At 39.5% G+C, this 24443-nt stretch overlaps 1 protein-coding gene across 23 annotated transcripts in view; it reads right to left on the reverse strand.

Annotated features, from left to right (window-relative positions):
* Positions 1-4331: 4331 nt before the first annotated feature.
* The window catches only part of CD46 (CD46 molecule), a 42222-nt gene continuing 22110 nt past the window's right edge, over positions 4332-24443 (reverse strand). The window contains exons 7-15 of one of the 23 annotated variants that reach the window (XR_014793287.1): positions 24293-24343; positions 24139-24183; positions 21287-21334; positions 18341-18382; positions 16953-16988; positions 16101-16161; positions 15465-15503; positions 8938-9030; positions 4332-6835 (exon numbers count right to left, since the gene is read on the reverse strand). Coding sequence is in view for 21 of the 23 variants with exons in the window: in XM_084865298.1 (XP_084721424.1) it covers positions 6763-6835; positions 16101-16161; positions 16953-16988; positions 18341-18382; positions 21287-21334; positions 24139-24183; positions 24293-24343 (356 nt within the window). In the remaining 2 variants the exon portion in view is untranslated. Of the gene's footprint in view, positions 6836-8937; positions 9031-15464; positions 15504-15768; positions 16162-16952; positions 16989-18340; positions 18383-21286; positions 21335-24138; positions 24184-24292; positions 24344-24443 lie in introns of all 23 variants that reach the window. The other 22 variants (XR_014793288.1, XM_084865314.1, XM_084865309.1 and 19 more) reach the window with 22 other exon arrangements.

Below are 24443 nucleotides of genomic sequence, written 5' to 3' on the forward strand. Positions count from 1 at the left end.
GCTGGATGAGGGGTGCAGCAGCATGATTTCCCCAAGAGACTGGTTGGTGAAGTGTTGAGAGCGATCCTGTTGAGTCACTTAGGAGGTAAAAGCTGGTCCTGAGGCTGCCACAGCGTCACTTGTCTGGTTTTGCTGCTTTTCTGCTCCTGGAGCTGAAAGATAACTGAGACCTAGATGTTATTTTCAGGGGGAAAAGAGTAGGGGCCTCAGTTGCCTCATTAGTGATATGAAAGGGGAGAATAGGTTACCCTGGGAGTGAGGTTCTTATTTTCCCAGTTTTTGCTCCTTGCTGGGCATCCACATGTTTCTTGTAGGTCCTGAGACAGGGTTTCAAAATAGGTAGAGCAGTGGTTAAGCTCCCTATGGCAGTTCCAACTCCTGCTTGATGCTGAGGGTTAGGAGGAGAGGGATGATCTGGACCCCTCTTTTGTGTCAGATATGATGGGTTACAAGGACAGGTAAAGACTGATTATTGGGGCTGCATCTACATTGGGTGAGAGATAGATGAGCGTACAGGTTCCTGTCCAGCTGATGGGGAGACAGATGTATGTTTTTTTCCCCAAGGAGGGAAAAAAAAAAAAAATCCCTGATCATGGAGACAAGCTGAAAGGTGTAAGGAAAAGAGGTGGGCTAACGGGTATGAGATTCCTTTTTCTAGTTCTGCACTCCAAGCTGAGAGAGTGGTCACCATGGCGCTACCAATAAGGGGTGACAGATGAGTGATTGAGACTGTATTGCAGTGAAAGTGGGAGGGAAAAGGAAGGAAAGGAGTAGTGGAAGCCGGGGACCTGGATGGCTGGGTAAGAGGTTAGACACTATGAATATTCTGGTTTAGCTTAAGAAGTATCCAGCAACCTTGTCCTGTCAGGCTCGGAGGCTGAAGCCTCACTTTCTTGCTGAGAGTTCATTCTTTCTTCCTACATTTCTCTATTCCATCTCATCACATGCACAACCTTCACAAAAACCTTCACAATTTCAATTAGCCTTCAAACCTTCCTTCTATGTCCTTCAAAAATGCATAACCATGCCTCAGACCTTCTATTAAGTATTTCTAAAAGGCAGGGGGAAGGGAGGGAACAGGCTCCGCAGCCTATTCCCAGGCTAGCCAGGCCTCTTGCCTCTTGAATCCCAAATGGCTGCATTCTTCCTAGAGATAATGATCATAGAGGAGATCAGGAGATGGGGCATTTACAGTCTAAGGAATGGCTCAGCCTTGTGGATTGTGAGAGTGAAACTGAGGTAGGTGACTGTGGTTTGGGACAGCTGGGCTTTATGAGGGGATGCAGGGTAGCCCTGGCTGGGCACAGAGGCAGAATGAGAAAAGAGTGAACGGGGGAATCTATATAGTAAGATGCAGTATAGACATGAGGTGGCTAATGGCTGTGAGACCCATCTGTCAACCACCATAATAGAGACTGAGGAGGGGACAAGGGTCCCAGTGAAATCAGAGAGGGCAGATTAAGTGGCCCCAGTGTCCATTAAAAAGGAGATCGGCTTATCTGCCACCACAGTCGTTCCCCGAGGCTCTGTCCTAGTGATGTAAGTCTGTGGGGCCCTGTCAGGGCCTGGGCAGCTTCTTCAGTGGCCAGTCCCAGGAGGTCTGGGAGCTCCAAACCGGATACAGAGGGCGGCCATGCTGGACTGGCTGAGGCCAGATCCAGAGGAGCCAGACTACAGTCTGATTTCCAGTGGCCTTCCCTCCGCACCTTGGGCAGGACCCAGGCGGGGCTGTCGGGTTTGAGCAGGACTTGGCTCAGTGTCCTTCCTTGCTGCATTCAAAGCATGGGCCCGGAGGAGGCTTAGCCCCTGACTTACCCACCATTGGCCTGGCACTTGGTTTGGGGTTTATGAGAGCAGTGGCTAGGAACTGGAAGGCCTCCTACTGGGCCTCAGCTTTGGCCTGATCTTGCCTTTGATTTTGGATTTGGGTCTCCTTGTCTCTATCATTAAAGACCTTAAATGTCAGGTTAACAAGGTCTTTTTGAGGGGTTTGTGGCTCTGCATCTATTTTTGAAGTTGCGGCGTATGTTGGGGAAGTAAAGGTGGTCAGGTCAGTGGAAAAAGAAACCTGAGATGCCTCTCAACCTGTGAGGCTGGACATAGAGAATGGAATGTGCACTCAGACCACTCCCTCAGTTCCTGCTGCCTCCCTCAGGGGTAGAGTGGACTCGGGAATAGAAGAAGCTGATGAGGAAGGCAGTCTTTGGGCCTGAGAATGGGTGTTAGATGGGAAAGGCTGTTTTGGAGCTCAGGATCTCAGGATTTGAGCCCTCAGGGACTGAGGAGAAGGCAGCTGCTGGTTAAGAGGGTCTGAAGAGAAAGAGCCTAAGCATTTTTCAATTTGAGAAAGATCAGAGAGTGAGAAAGGAAATGGCCAGCCACCTGTGAATTCGTTTGCTGGAGGCCACAGGAGCGGAGATTAGGCGGAGAGCACAGGGGAAGGCGGGCGCTTAGAATCCTCAGAGGTAGAAATGCCCAATCCTGCCTCCCATAATGAGTGAGGGACCAGCAGGGGCTACGCAGGTCAGTGGGCGAGACCAGTGTATGTTAAGGAAAAAAAAAATAAAAAAAAATGACTAACCGTACTCCTGGAGTCGGCTGGCTGGGAAAAAGAGTGCTTAGTCAGAGAGGGACAGGTTTAGGGTTGTAAGGAGGTGGTGGGAGTGAGACACATGGAGAGAGATGATCCACCGGGTTGAAAGAGTCAGAAGACAGAGAAAGGGTTTTGAGAGGGCAAAGAGGGCTTCCAGAGGAGGATCTGATGGTGGAACATGAGGAGTAAAGCTGTGTGTGTGTGTGTGGGGGGGGGGGGGGGGGAGGGGGAAGGAAGGGTGGGTGGGGAGGGGAAGCCTGCTCGTAGGAATCTCTGAGGCTTCCTTGTCCGATGACAAAAATTATCTAGATCTTGGAGGATATTGGAATCAAATGTGCTGTTTTAAATGAGCTTTTTTGGTTTGATGTAGCCAGAAAGACCAAGGGTGGAGAGATGGCGAGGAGACACCCTAAGGGTGTGCTTCGAGGGGGTGTGGATTGAGAGGTCCCCCTGACCGGAGGGAAGGGCCACCGAGAAGTTGGGGAAGGAGTAAGAAGCGTCCTTCTTTCCCCCCAGCCAACTTGTAGAAAGGAAGAAACGAGAGAAGGTTCCAAGGTTGTCACCCTGAGACCTTTCCCGTGGAGTAGACCAGTTTTCAGGGCCAGGTACCTGGGCTTTCATAGAACGTAGAATGTAGAACGTGTAGCTGAATAGATGGGAAAACTCTGAGGCCATTCTAGGTCAAGGGAACAGGGGCGGGGGGTGCAGGAGGGGGGCCAGGAAGATCCCTGAAGCCTATGAGTTAGAAGGAAGTGATGAGATTCCCACATGTCCTGGTTTTGGGCACCAATATGAAAGATGAAACAGAGGGCCGGAGACCAGGATACCAGGACACAGGATTTATTGGAGAAGACCCTGCCAGAGTGAACACGCCTTTTGAGGGGACGGGGCTTAGGGCACTCAGCACACGCTGATTGGTTTCATGTAAGGCACATGATTAGGCACTTAGGTACTTAGGAATAGGGGCTTAGGGTATTTGGCAGGTGCTGATTGGTGGTTCAATATAAGGTGCCTGGTTAGGTGCTCAGGAATGTCTGTGCTGCAAGTACAGATTACATCATACTTTGTCCATCAGTTTGGGGAAAGGAGGATCTATCCTAAGAGTTTTTGCATAAATAAGAAAACATCTTTATAGTTACACAAATCAAACTTTATAAATTTTATTATTGGACTTGGGATTGAAGTACCTAGCCACACATTCAACTCATGTGGAAGGTATGTCTCCTAGCAGACAGTGTCTATGGATACTCAGATGTGGTTGCCTCATCTGGGTAATAGGACTTCTGGGCAGAAATCAGGAGCTTTGGCCGATGGGCATGAGGCGCTGGTCCTGGAAGATGCCCAGGATCTGACAGGACCACAGGCCTCTCAGGCACCAGTGAAGGAGGAATCCAGCACAGGGCAGATGGCACAGCTTGACCACCAGGGTGTTGCTCAGAGAAATGCAGCAGAAAGAGGAGCCTTGGGGAGAAAACTTGGGATTTAATCGTAGGAAGTCTTGGAGCATCATGCTGAGGAACTTGGACTTCTGCTGTAGGTCTCATGGACACCTGTGAGCAGGAGAGGCAGGTGATTGGCTGGAAGTGGAGAAGCCCGGATGTATGTCAGGGTGTGAGATGGGAGGAGCAGGAGTCATGACTGCGAGAATGGAAAGGTTAGAGAGGGTGGGAACCCATTAGAAACTTACTCTGATTTCAAATCAGGCACCCTGGAAATGAGCACACCGACACAAAACGAATTCACCCTACTTTTTATTTTTTCAGATTGTAAGGACAAATTTTACAGAAAAAAACACACACAAAAAAAACCTCCATTCATGGGGCTTCCCATTTCAATGCAAATATATCCTTCCAGTTTTAGGAAACATTTCATTCAAATATACTTCCTTCTCTGTCATTTAAACAAATTTTTTACAGAAAACTTGTTTCCCCATATATTTCAGTAACAGAATTTGACAACACATTTATGTGTGTGTGTATATATATATATATATATATATATATATATATATATCATATATATTAAATTGAAAAAGAGTGAACTTGAAGCACTATTATAAAAGTTAAATTTGAGAAGCATCACAATCTTTGGTTGAAAAATGTCCCTCACGAGAGATTAGAGACAGAAGGAACACTTTAGAGAGTAAAATAGTATTTAGTTGTGGTCCACTCTTGATTTCCCAAACATGTCCCTCTCAGGGCAACATTTCTTCAGCTCAATTTGTGCTACTAAAAATAAAAATGTAAAAAAACAAAAACCCAAAAAAACTCCCTTTAAGAATAAATGAGAGCGGCAGCCCCTCCTCTCTGCGCATGGCTCATTGGAGAGAGACCCTGCCAGGCGTGAGGACTCCGAGAGGGAGGATCTGGTTTACCTGAGCTCCGTGATTTTTCTTCCCTGCAGAGGACCATCGTCCAACACAGAGTTTGGTTTCCTTTTCTGAAATAGATGGCTAACGTTTACTCTGCCTTTCAGCAGCTGAGGAGAGACCCACACAAAGACTAATTCTGATGCAACTTAAATCTGATGCAACTTGGAATAATCTGATGGATTTACTCCCTACAAAACTGCCTCATGGCAGATGACTTAAGTGAGATAGCTTTTTATTCAAGTCAGGAGAGAAACCCCCTAGGCCAGAATTCAGAGCACATTCTATGCCTCTTAAAGAGGGGAATTCTCCCCAGAAAGGCCAGTGTTCACTTTGTACCAAGCTGGCATTCCTGTTAGCACCCTCTATCTTTTCACAGAAGCAAGCACCTGAGCCTAAATTGTTATTAATTCTTGGACTGGTTTGTTACTGTTAGAAAAGGCGGAGAACAAATGCCAGACATTAACTTCATGGCTTCTCTAAATCACCAAGAAGTTAAAATATATTTTGAAAAATAGAAATTTACCCCATCCCCTGTAATATTACTTTCCAATGGTATTCTTAGGAAAGGAGGTCAAGCTTACTCGGTTTTCAGTGATATTGTTTTTAATTTATAAGGGCTGAAGTAGTATGCACATATTTGTACAGACTTTTTATAATAAACTATAATACATATAATTGAGTTGTTGAAAGAATAAGTCATAAAAGTTGGTATTCACATTAGAAAAGAACATTGCAAAATCATATTCTTTATAGATGAAATGTCTCATCTTGAATTATACTTCCCAAAATATACAGATTTTATAAAAAAACATCATTGCCCTACCACAATCCTACCATGCACACTGTGTTGAATTGCACTATGAATGCAAGTTTTCTTTAAGGGAAAACAGCCAGATGTTCATCCCCAAGTTCACACCCATTTCAGAGGGGTCCAAGGAGAGTAACTATATTTAAGCAGCATTGGGATGTTAGCATTATGCCTGCACAATTGCATTCACAACTGTGAAATAAACCAGAGAATGCCTTTGTAGATCTTTCCCCCTTGTAGTTTGAGGTGTAATTGATATGTAACGTTACTGAAGTTTAAGGTGTACAGCATGACTTGATAATGTGTCTATTATGAAATGATGAGCAAATTTCAGTTAATATAAACTCACATAGTTACCAAAAAACTTTTTTTGTGTGATCAGAATTTTTAAGATCTTTTCTTTTAGGAACCTGCCAATATGCAATAAAGCATTACTAGTTACAGTCACCATGCTGTACGTTACGCTCCAATACATGCTTATAACTAAGTTTGAACCTTGTGACTGCTACCTTCATCCAATTCCCTCACCCCACCACCCACAAATCTGATTTCTTCTTTGATGAGTCATTTTAAATAGATTCTACATATAAGGGAGATCATACAGTATTTGTCTCTCCATATGTATGACTTATTTCACTTAGCAAACTGTCCTGAAGGCCAACACACGCTGCAAATAGCATTTCCTTTTCTATGACTGAATAGTGTTTCACTGTACATGCAGACATCTCCTGTATCCACCGATCGGGTGTGGGACACTTCAGATGGTTTCCTTGTCTTCGTTACTGTAAATAATGCTGCTACAAAGAGGGAGGGGCAGGTTATCTCGCCCACATAGTGCTTTCCGTTTACTCAGATAAATTCCCATAAGATCATAGGTGGCTCCAGTTCTGACAGTTGAGGGCTGTTTTGCATATTAGTCATACGAATTTAAATGTGGGTCTTGACGTTTGAAAAGAAAAAGATGCAGTGGTGGAGCTTCTGGAAAGCCAATCAGAGTACCTGCTGTGCTGGAGTGCTTGATTTATTCTGGTATGTGCTGTAGGCCGCAGTGCCTTCTGTTTCCCTAAAGGCAAGATAAAGCGGTAGCATCAGAGACAAACCTAATTTTAAGTACGGAAGTTAAATTCAGAAGCCTACTTAGAAAATGGACAATTCAACTGCAGAACCCCCTCTTCTATCCCTGTATTATTAACTCCATGCAAACAAGAATTAGAGCAGCTGCACGTAAAGTACTTGGTAAATATCTCATAAATTATATTGAGGGCCAATGGGAAAGACAGGAGAAACGTGTTCTCCTAATATAGCAGTTTTTAGGTCTACCTCTGAGATGAAACTTTTAAAAAGGTGACAATTCCAACAGTATTCCTGTTCAATAATGCCTTCTACCCATATTGTCAAGGAAACCACGGGTTCCATCCACGGGTTCCCATAAGAGATGTTCCTACAGAACTGAAGTTGCCATCACAATATTATTGTAGCAATAGACATCTGCCTGAAAGCTGCTATTCTAGCCCAGCGTGAGTCATTGGGGTAATTTTAAATTTTCTAGAAGCCACATTCAAAAGGTAAAAGAAAACAGGAAAATCAATTTTAATATATATTTACTTAACCCAATACGATGAAAATATTAACGTTTGCCACGATTTTACATTTTGTGTGCTAACTTGGGAATCTGGTGTGCATCTGACACTTCCAGCACATCTTGCTTTGGACTAGCCACTTTTGAAGTCCACAGTAGGATTAACTATTAAAATGGAACTGTTAACTATTAGTAACCAAGTATCACATGGAAAATGCAGCCGTGGTCCCTGCCTCAGTGACTGCACCCCAGCAGACAGACCAAAGCTAAGATGCCCAGGCAGTGAGTCACCGTTTGTTCCCACAGCGGGCACTTCAGGGGCGCCTACCCAGGGCAGGAGCTCCAGGCTGGTTTGCACACGTGACTCTTTCTCTTGGTGGGAGGCCCCCTCTGTGAACACCATTGTCACAGGACTGCCCTTGGGACAGAGCAAGGTCCTGAGGACTGTTGTGAGGAGGGAGGCAATGGGTAGGCCTGCCACTGAATTCTCCAACTCCACTTCTATTTTCTGTGTTTAAAAGTCAATTCGTTTCACTTTCTGTAAGCTTCTTTAAAAATAATTTGAAATATAATTACAATATGTGAAAAGATAAAAAGAATTCACAAATGTCTAAAAAACACTTGATATAATAACAGTGAAGCTACTTGAAGATAAAAATCTGAAACCCAATTACTAATCAGTTACTTTGCCCTTCATTTAATTAATTTCAACTGTTTACAGAGGCCGTGAAGCTCAGGACAGTTGGAAAAGGACAGTCCTGGTTGGCTTAGCCTCAAAGGAATCCTGAGACCAGGAAGACAGGAGTGCTGGGAGGCACAGCTGCCCGTCTAACTGGGATGTGACTCCCCTTTGCCTGGGGATCAGACACCATTTTGCTTTTACCAAGCTGCCCTCCCTACTGGGTAGAGTCTGCCCCAAGTTCCTGGGCCTTACATTACAGGTGTTGAATACACACCTCCCTCTCTCTCTGTTAAGTGGAGACACGTTCTGCCACAAACAGGGAAACCTGCAGTTCATGTCATTCAGACAAAGGTGGACGGGGTTCATAGAGCTTAAGGCAATACAAATGAAAACATTCCAAAATCTGATTTTTTAATTGCTTTCTCTTTCCTATACTGAAACTATTCTGGTCAAGAGAGAGACAAATGCCTTCAGGGAGTCGATATTTGTAAGCTAGAACTGAACACATTTGCAAAATTAAGTAAAGTGTATTCTGATTTCTGTAAAAGGAAACTTTCCCTGCACTCAACATGAACAAATTCTATGACTATTTCCCATTGGGCTAAAAAATTCCTCATTTATGGACATACAGCTGCTAGAGGGGAGAGGAAGCAGTCTGATAAAAGGACAAGGGACCATTACTCTACTGAGCCCACCTCAAACCAAAGCCTGTCAGTCCACACCACTTTGCATTAAAACTGGAATGGCATTAAATCGGTAATTTAGCAACGGAGACTGGAGTCTCGGTGTCCTCGTTAATGTTTACTGTCATCACATCTTAGCTGAGGTTATTGACATCTACATATTCACTCAACATTTTTCAAAAGAAAGGACATCTGAACAGACACACACAGGAAACAGATACCTTATGATGATAAAAGCAAACCTTTCTCTCATCTCTTCTTCTCATAGAGAAATAAATTTTACTTCTTTGTGGCTCTCACCAGTTAGGTAGGTGCTGAACAGAGGAAGGGAAAAGGGCTGAATAAAATAGGGGTAACAAATCAAAAGGAAGAGTGGCATAATAACGGGGGTAAAATCAATGGCAGGGCAGAGTCGAAGGAAAGCTGTCAATTAGCTCCAGACATTATGACTTCTCTGATTCTTTGGAACTGGAAAGAGGAACGTGGTGCCAGCAGCTAATCTATGATAAGTTAGAACCTTAAGATCCTGACGTGAATAATGCAAACTCCTTCACAGGGCAACACAGTGGAGAGGAGAAAGGGCCTTGGGCCCTAGCACCTTGGGCTCCGAGGGAACACGCAGTGCACATATTAAATGCATGCAGTAGTGTCTCAGAAACCTGTCGTATGACAAGCTGCACGTCTGCAGATGCACCCTGACTTCTGCGCGGAGGGAAGACCTCTCCCATTTTCCTGGGGTGGGTCTCCATCTCATAGAGGTGCTCTCCCCACTGACCACAAAATCTTTGTTTCTTATTAGTTTTCTGTTTACAATATTGAAGAGTTTGTTGCATGCTCCAGAATTTGAGACCCAACTAGAAAAATGTCCACGTTCATTTGATCCCTCTGCTGTTGTGTTGTCACAGGTCACTATTCTGCCAACCACCTGCCCGGGCCACTACATATAGTTAATCCCCCAAACCCTGTGACATTCATGTAAGCAGGCGGCTTAAAAAAAAATCACACAGCTACTGCCCCAGGCATTATTAACCTAATGTTAAAAACAGGTTTACATTGTAACAAGTCATTAAATATTTTAATGGAAGCAAAAACGATCTAGTCACATTAATTGAAATACATAAATTGTGCAGAGGATTCTAATGAACATGGCAAGCTCGTACTTATCCTGGAATGATATAACTAGAACAAAGAAAACCATGCATCAGTGAGAAAAGTATTCACTGCAAATACGGGGAAGTAGGACTGTAAACAAACGGCAGCTGGTTTCTGGAAGCGCACAGTCAAGACACACACAATGGGACGGCGGCAGTAGCGAAGGACAGGTCAAGGGCTGTGCACTCCCAGACTGGAAAGTGCGAGAATCAGCTGAGAACGGAAACTGGACGGACAGGAAGGAGCATGTTGATGGGGCCCATTTCTGACCAGTTTGGGGTCCTATTGTTTAGAAAAATGTACCAGAGTACTTAAATTTTATGGCCTTTTTATCACAAAAAGATTTTTTTAAAATATATTTAAATTGATTTCACAGAGAAAGGGAGATGGAATGATAGAAACATCAATGATAGAATCATTGATTGGTTGTCTCCTGCACGCCCCCTGAAAACTGGGGCATGTGCCCTGGCTGGGCATGGAACCATGACCTCCTAATTCATAGGTTGGCATTCAATGACTGAGCCAAACTGGCTGGGCTTCACCATAATTTAATTGATGCTTAATGATCTTAAAAGGACTATTATTCTAATTTGTACTTTGGTTTTTGCTTTATCCTCTTTATTTAGCCAACAGATGAGGGACAGTTTTCTTTTGACAGTAGTTTCCTGGTATGTAATAATTTTTGGTGACATTATCCCATACAGACTATTTCTGGGCTATTTTATTCTATGGTTTAGATATGTTGTTATGCCAGCCCCATACTGTTTATTATTGCTTTGTAGTCTAGTTTGAAATAAGGAAGTATGATACCTTCCACTTTCTTTCTTAAGGTTTCATTTGCTTTCAAGGCCTTTTTAATAATTACTAAGCATGTATCTTTCTATTTATTTGTATCCTCTTCAATTTCTTCCAGGGTACAGGTTTACCACCTCTTTGGTTTATTCCAAGGCCTTTTATGCTGTCTGATCCTTCTGATTGTTCATTAGTGTGTAAGAATACCATGGATTTCTGTATATTTGGTCTCCTGTGACTTTACTAAATTCTTTTATTCTATGAATTTTGGTGGATTATTTAGGGTTTTCTATAGATAGTATGTCATCTGTGAATTGTAAGAGTTTTACTTCTATTTAATTTGGATACTTTTAATTTCTTTCCCTTGTTTGATATTATGCTGAATATAAGTGATGATTGCAGATATCCTGTTCTTATTCCTGATTTTAGAGAAAAAGCTTTTAGCTTTTCGTCATTGAATATATTAGCTGTGGGTTTGTCATATGTGGACTTTATTACATTGAGGTATTTTCCTTCTATACCACTTTGTTGAGAGATTTTTAAAAAAATAAAAGGATGCTTTATCTGTATCTATTGAGATGATCATTTTGTTAATGTGGTGCATCATGCCACTTTATCCCTGAGATAAATCCTTTCAATGTATTATTTAATCCAGTTTGCGAATATTTTGTTGAGAATTATGCCATCTATGTTCAAGGATATTGGTCTATAACTTTTTTTTTTATAATGTCTTTGTCTAGCTTTGTCTAGATATCAGGGTAATGCTGGCTTTGTAGAATAAGATTGCTAGTGCTCTTTCCTCTTCAAATTTTTGAAATAGTTTAAGAACAAGTATTAGTCATTTAAAAAAAACAAACACATTTTTAATTGATTTCAGAGAGGGAAGGAAGAGGGAAAGAGAAACATCAATGACAGAATCATTGATCAGCTGTCTCTTTTACACCCCCTACTGGGTAAGCATGTGGCATTAACTGGAATCGAGCACAGGACCCTTTAGTCCACAGGCCAATGCTCTATCCACTGAGCAAAACTGGCTAGGGTGCAGTTATTACTTCTTTAAATGTTTAGTAGAATTCACCTCTGAAGCCCTCTGATCCTACAGTTTAATTTTAAGAGGTCCATCCCTATCCACTACCCCATTTCAATTTCATTGCTAGTAACTTATCTGTTTAGATTTTCTGTATCTTCCCGGTTCTGTCTTGGGAGGTTGTATGTGTGCTTTCAGAAATGCATCCATTTCTTCCAGACTGTGGCATTTTTTGGCATATATTTTTTCCACAATATTCCTTAATTATTCTAAGTATTTCTTTGGTGTCATTTGTAACTGCTTTTTGTTTATATATTTCAATGGGTTCTCTTTTTTGCTTGATGAATTTACCTAAAGGTTTGTCAATTTTGATTGAAAGAACCCGCTCTTACATTATTTTCTTTCTTTCTTTCTTTTTTTCTTTCCCTATTTCGCTTATTTCTGCTCTGATCTTAATTTCTTTAGGTTTTGTTTGTTCTTTTTTCTAGTTCCCAAAGGTGTAAAGTTAGAGTATTTGGAATTTTTCTTGTTTCATGTTGTAGGCCTGTATAGCTATGAACTTCCCACCCAGAATTGCTTTGCTGCATTCCATAAATTAAATTATGCCTTCAACTTCATTCTCAAGACAGCTTTTCACTTTGTTTAACTTTCCCATTAATCCATTGATTGTATAGAAGCTGGTATTTAGTCTCGACATATTTGTATTTTTTCAGTTCTCTTCCTGTGAGAGATTTCTAGTTTTATGCTACACTGTGTTTCAAAAAGTTGCTTGACATGATTCAATCTTTTTGAATTTATTGCGCTTTGTTTGGGGGGCATAATATATGATCTATCTTGAAGCATATTCTATCTGCACTTGAAAAAAATGTGTACTTTTCAGTTTTAGATGAAATGTTCTATAAATGTCTATTAACTCAACTGGGTTAATGTGAGACTTAATTTTTTTAAATAATGTGAAATATTATTTTCTTAATTTTCTGTCTGGATGGTCTGTTCCTTGATGTGAATGCAGGTATTAAAAACCTTCACTATTATTGTATCTCTGTGAATTTCTCCCTTTGCAGACACTTAATATTTGCTTTCTATGTTTAGGCACTCCTGTACTGGGAACTCAGTACAGGAGTGCCTAAACACTAGTGTGCATACTAGACCTGACATCTGCGTCCTTCCCCACGTTAGGATGCTTTCAGCTGTTACTTGTCCAAATAAAGTTTCTGTACCATTCCCTTTTCTTCTTCTGAGAGCCTTACAATGCAAAGGTTAGTATTATACATTTGATGTTGTCCTGGAGATCCCTTAGGCTCTCCTCATTTTAAAAAATATTTTTCTTTTTGCTGTTCTTAGTGGTTGATTTCCACTAGTGTGTCTTACAGGTACTGATTCTTCTGTTTCAGCTAAACTGCTGTTGATCCCTTCATTTGTGTGTTTCAGTGGTTGCATTCTTCAGCATACTTTCTCTGTGTTGCAAGTTCTCCCTAAGTTTCTCTAAAGTTTGATAAGCATCCTTATTACTGTCTCTTTAAATTTATCAGGCAAAATACTTCTCTCCATTTCATTAGAATTTTTCTGAGACTTTGTCTCTTCATTTGAGAGGTATTCTTTTATGTTTTGTGTCATTTCCTATGTTAATATCAATTAGACAAAATAACGCTCTCCCCGTCTTGACAAAGTGGCCAGTGTAGACGTGACCTCTGTGTGTCGGGGTTGTTGGCTGGGTACTTGGAACCATGTAGATGCCTACAGTGCCTGAAGCATGGGCCTACGGAGATGGAGAGGCTCTAGGTGGGGAGGGCAGGTGTGTGCCCTAGTGATTCTGTTTCCTCCCTTTGGTTCAGATAATTCTGAAAATGAGATGCAGCAAACGTGCAAGTAGGCCCAAGCACTTAGACAGAACTCCCGCCCACTCTTTCGAGGTGTGAAGATATACAGAGGTGCTCACTGGACACTCCAACCTCAGGAATCCCATACTGCTCTTGCAGCTCATCTTCTCTACTAAGTCCCTCTCCTTTCATTATATAAAAAATGGTCTTGTGTAGAAGTGAGTAGCTTGTGAGTGCTGGGTAGTGTTGGCAGGCTAGTTAGAGCCAGACAGCCACATAGGGCTCTAGACTGTCAGGATGGAAGAGCTCCGGTCAGGGATACCTTGTTCATACTGCTTACTCCTTTTATCTGGACCCAAAATGGGCTCCAGGGAGCATGGTTGAGAACACACTGAGCCATCTTGCTGGTGGGCCAAAGCACCCAGAGAGAGCTCCCTACCGCCTTATCGAGGTGGAGGGCAATGTGTACGATGGAGCTTACCTGCACCTCCTCTCAAAGATTCCCTGCGGACTCGGGAGAGCCCCTGTGGTTGCCCATTTCTCTACTTGGTCTCCTTTCTTTTGTTCTAGGAGCCCTCAGTTGCCTATTGGAAGTTACTGCTCTCTATAGCGGTGCATATTTCGATGAGCTCGTGGGAGGAGGGGAGTTCAGTGTCCACCTATGCCACATAGTAAGTCCGTAGAAGGGCAATTGTGCTCCTAAATCATCATAAATACAAGTTTACATCAAATCCATTTTGTGCCAGGCTTAAATAGCAATTTGGGATTATCTGTGCCTGGTGTCCTGTTTCCAGTTACCCCTACCAATGGGGAAGAAACTGCATGCATTTTATAGTTCTGCAAAGGAGTTTGTTTCCAAGGCAACCTCAACCAGTTTGCAGGAATGGGGAACACAAAGACACTGATCATTAAACAGTGCTAAGAATATACCATCAGTTTTTAATTTTAAGAAAGCAAGGCAAAACTAAGTATTATATCAATTATCTTTAAGAAATCTTTAGGGGTCTTTAAAAATCTAATTATCTTAAGCAAGAGAAAAGCAAGAGAAAAATTTGCCTATAAACCTATCAATAATTGTATTTTCTCAAATTGGAAGTATATTGGCACATCAATAATAGTCTTCCCCCAGGCCCAGTAGCATCATATAGGGCTCATCAGAAATGGAATTTCAGATCAGTTATGTTACTGAACATTGAATCCGGGGCTATAATGCTCAGATACTTCTTCAGCTTTAAAAGAACCTTTAATTGATAGTTTGATTCAAACTTGTTTAAGAATCTAAGTATTATGATGTAGTGACGTTTTAAACAAAGAAAAGTGAGGGACAATGCTATATTGCTTTGGAAATTATTTCTACACAAACCTTTTGGAATTGTAAAAGTACTTCCTACTCAGGCTGATATGCATGGGTAATTAAAAAAAATACTGATACTACTGAAAGGGAAATAGCATGTGTTCTACAAATATAAGATTCAAATGAAGGCATTGCAAGTATTTTAAACCCAATGATTAATTAAGAAAAAATATAGATCATAAAATCATGAATATCAAAAGTCTGAAATTATTGGTTTGAGCATCATTCTGTACACCAAAAAATTGCGGGTTTGATTCCCAGTCAAGGCACATACGAGAGGCAAATGATCGATGTTTCTTTCTCTAAAAATCAAACATACCTTCAGGTGAGAATTTAAAAAAAGTATTGCTTTAATTTCAAAGCTGTTTCCAAAGTAATTGGGAAGAATAGGTACTTTGAAATTTGATTTTTAATTAATCTTGGTCTGTACTCCAGAATTTATTCTCTTTCATTAAAATTATAAATTATTTCATTAGAAATAAGTTTGTTTAAAAACCCTGTGACCTTAGAAGGATTTATACATCTTCATTTTCTAAGTTTCCCATATTTTTTCATAAATACAAAGACAGATGTAAAGTTAATGAGGTGCCTTATAAAGCTTACCCCTCTCAGCAAGTTTAACCCCATCAGTTTTTCTGCAACCTAGTAAATTAAGAGAACATAAGAGGGAAATCAAATAGTGTTGCTTTTAATTCCTAAGTTTAACTTGTATAAATAACTCTAAATGAAAAAAAATCAAATTGAATATTTGATTGATGGCATCTACATTGCGTCTTCCAACTACTTAATAAAAACAAATGGAATGTTTCATAAAAAGGTTCCAGTGAATATACCTGTCAACATTTCCACAGTGAGCAATTTCAAATTTAATCCTGGCCACCAGCCTAATTTGGAATATATGGCTTACCTAATTTGGAATGTAGGGCTTATCTACAGTAGGGAAGGTCCCATCATGGTCCATGATTTGTTGCAGAACTGAAACCCCAAATCACACAGAAATGTTTCTTAACAGACATATAGCTGAAGCAGCTCTACACAGATTTCTCTTGTTACAATGATAGTAAGATAGTAACAGTCACTGTAAATATTTTCAGTAAAGAAATGCAATTCTGATGGCACAGTTATGTAGGCACATTGGGGGGAAAAAAGCATGCAATACAGAGTGTAAACACAAGCTGCACAAAAAGTACGTCAAGAGTGAGCAGCACCAATGTGTTCAAGAAACGTGCGTTACGTTACCCTTTCTTCTTCTTCTTTTGAAGGTACACACAGCAGCCAGCAATGAGTCCCAAGAAACAAACTACAATAAACCAGAGAACAAATGTAATTGAAAACTAATCACCAAGATTCAAAACCTAGCAGGAAAAATTAATGCTCAGTGGGCAGAAAATGCTATTTTATTTAAGCACATTGCCCTGGCCACTCACCTGTTCCATCTGGACTCAGTCACTATCTAAGTGCAAATCTCTGGAATTATTTAGTCCTCAGCAAGCCAGAGAAGAGTCCTTTCCTAATTTACTAAGATATCCAAAGCATATTTAGGATGCAAACTCATATGACTAATCATCTTGAAAAAACATGTATTATTTAGGATTTGTGGCTAAGTGGACACATAGAATATAAATGAATATATAACAGCAATACAAGGCAGAATCTATTATTATAAAAAGCCAGTAACTGAACGCCGTAACCACAAGTGCATTGCTGGGTTTCTGGTATCATTTAAAAGGTGAGGTGTTGCCCCGACCTGTTTGGCTCAGTGGATAGTGTGTCGGCCTACGGATTGAAAGGTCCCAGGTTCGATTCCGGACAAGGGCATGTACCTTGGTTGAGGCACATCCCCAGTACGGGGGGGTACAGGAGGCAGCTGATGGATGTTCCTCTCTCATCAATGTTTCTAGCTCTCTATCCCTTCCTCTCTGTAAAAAAAAAAATCAATAAAATCTATTTTAAAAATAAAATGTGAGGTGTTTCTGACTCGTTTACTTAATGTCAATCTATAAAAACTGTAGAAATTGAAACACTGTTACACAAATAATGCTCTTCACATTAATACTTTGAATTAAGTGGGATCCAAGTTGCGACACTTACATACACCAATAACAATCCCAGCAATGGCTCCACCACCTGCGAAAATAAAACCAGTTTGAAGATAACAGCACATGTGGGTCTCCAGGTGGCAATTACATTTTACTTAATCAAATCATCTATAAACTACAGCAAAAAAAGAGAAAGTTTAGGAGTCTAGTTTGGTGCAACAGTGCATCCAGCTCATTTGAGCACTGAGCCCTTCAAATCAGATTCCAGGCTTAGGGCCCAATACTGTTTTGTGCTGTAGCTACCACACTAGGTTATTAGTAAATATTAGAACAAATAAAATTCACTAGATTAGTGGGAAAATCATTTTAAAAATCTATTATTCTATCTTAGTTTATATAGTTCAGCATTCAGTCTACCATTTCTTATAACAATGGTGGGCCTGGGGAATAAGTCATAATAAAGTTCTATTAATTTATTACAGAAATTTAGTATGTTGAATCTTCACAAATAATACATTATCTTATCATCATTCCTTCCTCATGCACACCCACTTCAAATTAAGACATAATAAGGGGATTCTAAGAATGCAAAAGAAACACCAGGGCACATGGGTAAAATTTTAATTATTTTTGACTATCAAGAATGCAATAATTCTACAAAATCTTAATTATATCTTAAATTTATATGAGTCAAAACATACAATGTCTTTTTTTTTTTTTTTTTTTACCTCTACGCTTTTTACCTCATTAAAAAAAACTGTCAAGTGTTTAATGAATGAAGGTGCTTTGGATTTACTGGCACAGTGACAGTTTGACCACAGTGTTCAGAGGGGAAACTTAACCGGCCTAAACATGTGTTTTATAAAAAGACTAACCTTACTAAATTAGTCTAATGTAAAGAAAAGTAATACACATTTTTCTTCATTTATTCATCAAAAATCCATATACTTCATTTAAATGCAACAACTATAATGATCATTTTCTTGAACATATATTGTGTGAACTATTTGAGTCTACATAAAGTATGATACACTATCTTTGTTATGAATAAAAAAATTTACCCAACTTACAGTACGTTAAGGCTTGTGTATGCAAGGTATGAATAGAAAGAAAATTTACCTACCAATTGCCATCACAAAATGACACTATCACATGGAAAGAAAGTTATAGCCTACAAATTTTAACCTATAAATAAATACAGCATTTGAGAAAGTTACCTCACCTCAAAAGGAATCCTCTTAAAACTGTATTAATTATATGTGTCTACACCTACTACTGTTTAGATTTGTCATGGTATCTACACTATTACTAGTAAAATTACCAAACGTTAATTCTCACAGGTTAGTGATAGGTTATACCTTCTCATACTATAGATAATCGAAATATATTTCCATGTAGGACATTAAAATCACACACTGTAGAGCATTACTAAAATAATACCTAATGGTTTAGATGGTGTTTCACCAGGAACAGGAGTGGAACCTGTTAGAAAAAAGAAAAAAAAGGAAATAAGTAAAAAGAGAAAGAAGACAATAACAAAGTTTAAGACCTCTAAATTTTAAGTTTAAAATTTTTACCTTTGAGAATAAAACCCTTACAATTTTATTTTCTTCACATAAATTATAAGTTTCTTTTCCAAATATCATAAAATATTATAAATTTATATTCAATGTCACCAGAATTCTTCTTCCTGTCCAGTAACATTTCCTATGATAATATTCTTTGATAAAGTAATTAAATTTATCATTAGATTAACATCAAAATTAGCCTATAGATTGATGTGATTCTACATAAAATTAAAAGACTTAGGGCCTGGCTGGCGTGGCTCAGTAATTGAGCTTCCACCTATGCACCAGGAGGTCATGATTCCATTCCCAGCCGGGGAAAATGCCCGGGTTATGGGCTCAAACCCATGTGGGGTATGCAGGAGGCAGCCAATCACGGATTCTCATCACTGATGTTTCTATCTCTCTCCCCCATCCTTTGTAAAATTAATTAAAAACAAACAGGAAGGCTTAAAAGGATTTAGAAATTAATCTATAGAAGAAGGAAATTTCCACATAATAAAGGCCACTTATGAAAAACCAATAGCTAATATCATACTCAATGGTAAAGGAATGAAAATTTTCCCCTTAAGATCAGGAACAAAATAGGGTGCCTGCATTTCCTACTTCTACTAAACATCATATTGGAAGTTTAGGCCAGAGAAATAAGACAAAAAATATATAAATAACCAGCACCTAAATTGGGAAGGAAGAACTAAAATTCTCTTTGCAGGTAACATGATCTTTTACATAGAAAACTCTAAAAATTACACACACACAAACATAAACCTGTTAAAACTAAAAAATAAATTTCAGCAAAAGCTGCAGGCTACATAATGTGCACCCCCAAATCAGTTGCATTTCTAGACATTAAAAATGAACAATCCAAAAGGGAAATTATGAAAACAATTCCATTTACAAAAGTGTCAAAAATAAAATACTAAGAAACTTAAGCAGGAGAAAGACTCCTACACTAGAAACTATGAAACACTACTGAAGAAATAGAAGATGACATGGATAAATAGACATCCTGGGCTAATATTACAAAAAGTAACCCACAGGTTACATGCATCCCCTATCACCACCTTGAATATGTATTCTTCAGAATTACAAAATCCAATTTATAATTGAACCCAGGACTCCTCAGTCCATGGGCTGACACTCTATCCACTGAGCCAAATCAGGTAGAGTCTAATTCATAAATCCAAGGATCTAAAAATTGCCAAGACAATCCTGAAACAACAAAAAAACACAGCATCGTTTAGAGGACTCCAATTTCCTGATTTTAAAACTTACTAAAAAGCTACAAAAATCAAAACACAGTGGTACCGGAATAAAGACAGAAACCAAATGAATAGAAGCCCAGAGATGAACCCTCACATAATATGGTCAAATGTGCACAAGGATGCTAAGGATATCTAAAGGGGAAAAAACAGTCGGTCAACAAGTGGTTCTTGGAAAACAGGATATCTACATGCAAAGAATGGAGCTGGTCTCCTGCCTTTTATCATATACAAAAATTTATGCGAAATGGATCAAAGAACTAAGCATAAGAGCTAAAACTATAAAACATTGATAACAAAACATAGAGGACACGCTTCAAGATTTTGGATCTAGCCATGTGACAGCAAAAACCCAGGCAACAAAAGAAAACTAATGGATATATGGGACTTCATCAAAATAAAAAACTTTTATCAATGACCATTGATAGAGCAAAATATGGCATATATTAAAGTCATCATTAAAAGGATGGGAACAAGTCTTACTACAAACCCCAATCTTTTAAAAAAATATATACCTTAATTTTTGAATATATCTATTGATTTCAGAGAGGAAGCGAGGAAAGAGAGAGTGAGAGAAACAACAATGATGAGAGAGCACTATTGATCGGCCATCCCCTGTTTGCCCTACCCTGGGGATGGAGCCTGAAACCCAGGCATGTGTCCTGACCTGGAATCAAACCATGACCTCCAAGTTCATTGGTCGATGCTCAACCGCTAACCCTAACCCAATCTAAGATGGTAAGTGTAAAAAGTGCTACAAAAATATGAACAGCATGATGCAATTTTTGTGCAAGATAAAAGAAAAATTGCCAAAATATGTAGAGATCTACACATACAAGATATTGATGTATAGGAACAGATGCAATGGACTAAGAGAAGGAGACTCTATAATGTTTCAAATTTATATTCATACACTAAACTACTTATGTAATTGAAAGTAGTTATATTTTTACACCCAATAGTGTAAAAATCTTAAAAGAAAACTGGTAAAAATAACGGGGAGGGGAGAGGAAACTAGAAAAAAATATTCCCTTCAGGTAAAAGGGGCTTTAATTTTTAAAAAAAGTTCTGATAAATCAACACAAATAATTCAGAAACCTAATAGAACAAAGGACATGATAGTAATTTAGACCAGTGTTTTTCAACCTTTTTTGGGCAAAGGCACACTTGTTTCATGAAAAAAATCACGAGGCACACCACCATTAGAAAATGTTAAAAAATTTAACTCTGTGCCTATATTGACTATATATAAAGTAATTCTCTTGAATAGGAATTAAATAAACACATAGAAAGTATTTTATAATTACTTTATTATGAAATATTAAGTAAACAAAATAGTAAAAAATTATAAAATTCTTGTCTTGTCTGCACCTACGGCACACCAGGCAACATCTCGCGGTACACTAGTGTGCCGCGGAACAGCGGTTGAAAAACGCTGATTTAGACCAAAAAAAAAAAGCTTATCTGATAAAGGAATGCAAATTAATACATAACATGAAAATGTTCCACCCATCATTTTTATAAACTTAACAATAGAAGTAGAACAAGAGTTTTTGAACCTGGACTACTTGAAACTGGAGGCTTGGTTGGTGAACTAGGCTTGACACCTGGAAAAATAAATTTGATTCCATTCACCAGCCTTATCAATATATTATGGATTTAATTTCGATTTATAAAAATGTTAATTAGTCATTACCATAAAAAATACAGTTACTTTCTGAACTTTGCAATTCTACTTCTGGGCACTTAACCTAAATACATTATCTAAAAAATACATAACAATGTACGCATAACAATCATCACTACAGCTTTGTATTTTGCAATGGAAATCACGTTATTTAATAGTAAAAATAGTAAAAAAAAAAAAAAAAAGGGTTCAGAATTAACATTTGTATCTTATTACTTTTTAAAATATGTTTTTATTGATTTTTAGAGAGAGAGGAAGGAAGGAGAGAAAGAAACATGGATATGAGAGAAACATCCGTCAGTTGCCTCCCGAACACATCCCGACAAGTGGGTTGAGCTCGCACCCTGGACATGTGCCCTGACCAGGAATCGAACTAGCAACCATGTAGGTGCTTGGAAGGACGCTAAACCAACCCAGCCACACCAGCAAGGGCTACATCTGTATCTTTTAAAAAATAACATTCAAGCAGCAGTAGGCTACAGTACATCATTTCTATCCTTTTCTCTTTTCCCTCATTACTACTTGTATATTTTTCAATATGAGCAGAATTAGAGCTACTTTATCACTATTACATGTTACTAATGATTCTTTAATAACAAAATATATTTTACAGGCACATGAATAATTTTGATTTTTGATATTTAAACTGATGAACTGAGTGGATCCAGAGACATGGAAGCATGGAACAGAACCTCAGAGGGAAGGCGGGAGAGGGTGAGTGGGTGGGAAGTAATCAACCGAAGACTTGTATGCATATACAGTATGCATAACCATGGACACAGACAATTGGGTGCTGAAGGCCTGGCGCGGGAGTGACAGGAGGGGGTCCATGGGAGGAAAAAGTGGACATATGTAATACTTTCAACAATAAAAATTAATAAAATAATAAAACCTCTAGTTTAGAAACTCCTTACAATCAATTTGCTCCTCTTCTTTCAAATGCTAAATTGTAAACGTGTTTTATTAGCCCTTTGTGAATTCTCATGGTCAACTCATTCAAAAGAGCATATCAACAAACAGTATCCCACAGTGCATATACATGTGAGTAAACACGGTGGGTCAGTGAGTATAAACTTCACATGCAAAAACCATCTCTTCTCACTCCACCCGCCCAAACCTCACAGCGCTCAACCGAGATCAAGGGGCCAGATCTACAGGAATTATAAAAAGATGTTCTAATGACCATATTAACATGCATAACTTCCCTCAATTTTTAAAGTCTTAGGAAAACAGAAAATGTACAAAAAAATTGAAAGCCAATGATTGAGGTGTGAGTTCAACACCCTCCTTAACCAACAGGAAATTAAAGCCCACGGAAATGGTGTTCCAGGAGTAAGCAGAACTAATGGAGGGCCCTGAGTGAGGTGAGCCCAGGCTAATGCTCTTCCCACTACTGCCCCTGCCTCTTGGTTCTGCTGAAACCAAAGAGAAGCCAGAGAAAGCAGCACTGAAATCAGGAAGACAGCTCCTCCCACCGCATGAAAATAACCTCTCAGGTCTTAGGCCGAGTGGCTGATGACAGTCCCTGCAACAAGTCCTCCATTTCATTCCAGTACCTACGTTTTCGCCTCTATTTCAGTTGTTATGAAATTTAGCTTCTATTCCCAAGTGAAAATGCTAGTGAATCCCTGGCCCAGTGGTTACAACATGCTCCCATATCTCCTTGGTCGGCAAACTGCGGCTCTCGAACCACATGCAGCTCTCTGGCCCCCACGGCCTGGGTGAGTCTATTTTGAAGAATTGGTGTTAGAAGAAGTTTAAAAAATTTGGCTCTCAAAAGAAATTTCAATCGTTGTACAGTTGATATTTGGCTCTGTTGATTAATGAGTTTGCCGACGACTGCCATATCCCAAAAGGTTGCAGGTTATCTTCCCAGTCAGGGCACATACCTAGATTGTGGGATTGGTCCACGGTTGGCTTGCATATGGGTGGCAACCAATTCGTCTCTCTTTCTCTCTCTCTCTCTCTCTCAAATCAATAAACATATCCTCAGGTAAAGATTAAAAAATAAAGAGGGGGGAGGGTGGGGAGCCAGTAAAGGCAAAAAGAATAACTGTATGAGATGAGAGTGGAGGGCAGTAGCAATTCGGGTCTTGTTCTAGAGACACCGCCCGAAAGCACCAGTGTGAAATTGCACTAGAAAAGGAATGAAACTGTTTGCAGTCCAGGAAATTAAGCTTTGTCCTGGATCAGGAAGACACCCTATAAAGGTGTCCCTGGATAGATCGCTTTTAAAATGGATTAAATAGCAACGGTGATGACGGAAAACAAACACATTAAAGAACAGAAGCCATGGGTCTCCTTGTTCACTGACTTACTGCAGTGATGCTGTTAGGGCATACAGCTGCCTTTAAGAACTTCCTGTAAGCCACATACTGTGCTAAATGCTTGAACGGATCCCACTTAACGGTTTCTACCACCCAGGGAGGTAGGTATTGAACAATCTTACATATAAATAAACACACTTAAAGTTTATGTAACGTGCCAAGTTAACAGAGCTGTTTCTAGCTGAGGACCATGGCAAATAAGTTTAGAATCATTACGTAGAACAACTAGAATGGCTGTAAATACGTGCTTCGTTCTTTCGTTACTAAAATGGATGGATGAGTGTAAATCATCAGATAGCTAAAGGATTATGAAAAAATATCTGGGAACTGAAATGATTTTGAAAAATCACCAGGAATTTGAAAGGTTTTGAAAAATATAAGTAGGAAGTTACTAAACCTGTGACACTGGAAATTGGAGGTTTTGTGCTGGGAGGAGTTGACACTGGAAAACAAAATAATGTAGAGTGGATCAAGTTACTTGGGAGTTATCGCTGGCACTAGCACCAATAATTCAGAAGAGTTTTGAAAATGTAAGCAGGATGTTACTAAACCTGAAGGACTCAAAATCGGAGTTGTGGTACTGGGAGGAGGAGGAGTCACCACTGGAAAAGAAAATAATTTCGACTGGATTAACCACTTAGAAATTATGGTCTTTTCATTCTTCATTCTTAACTTATTTAGATGTAAATACCCATGCTTCAA

Source organism: Pipistrellus hanaki (assembly GCF_964339955.1).
Source record: "Pipistrellus hanaki genome assembly, chromosome: 18".
Classification (NCBI taxonomy): domain Eukaryota; kingdom Metazoa; phylum Chordata; class Mammalia; order Chiroptera; family Vespertilionidae; genus Pipistrellus; species Pipistrellus hanaki.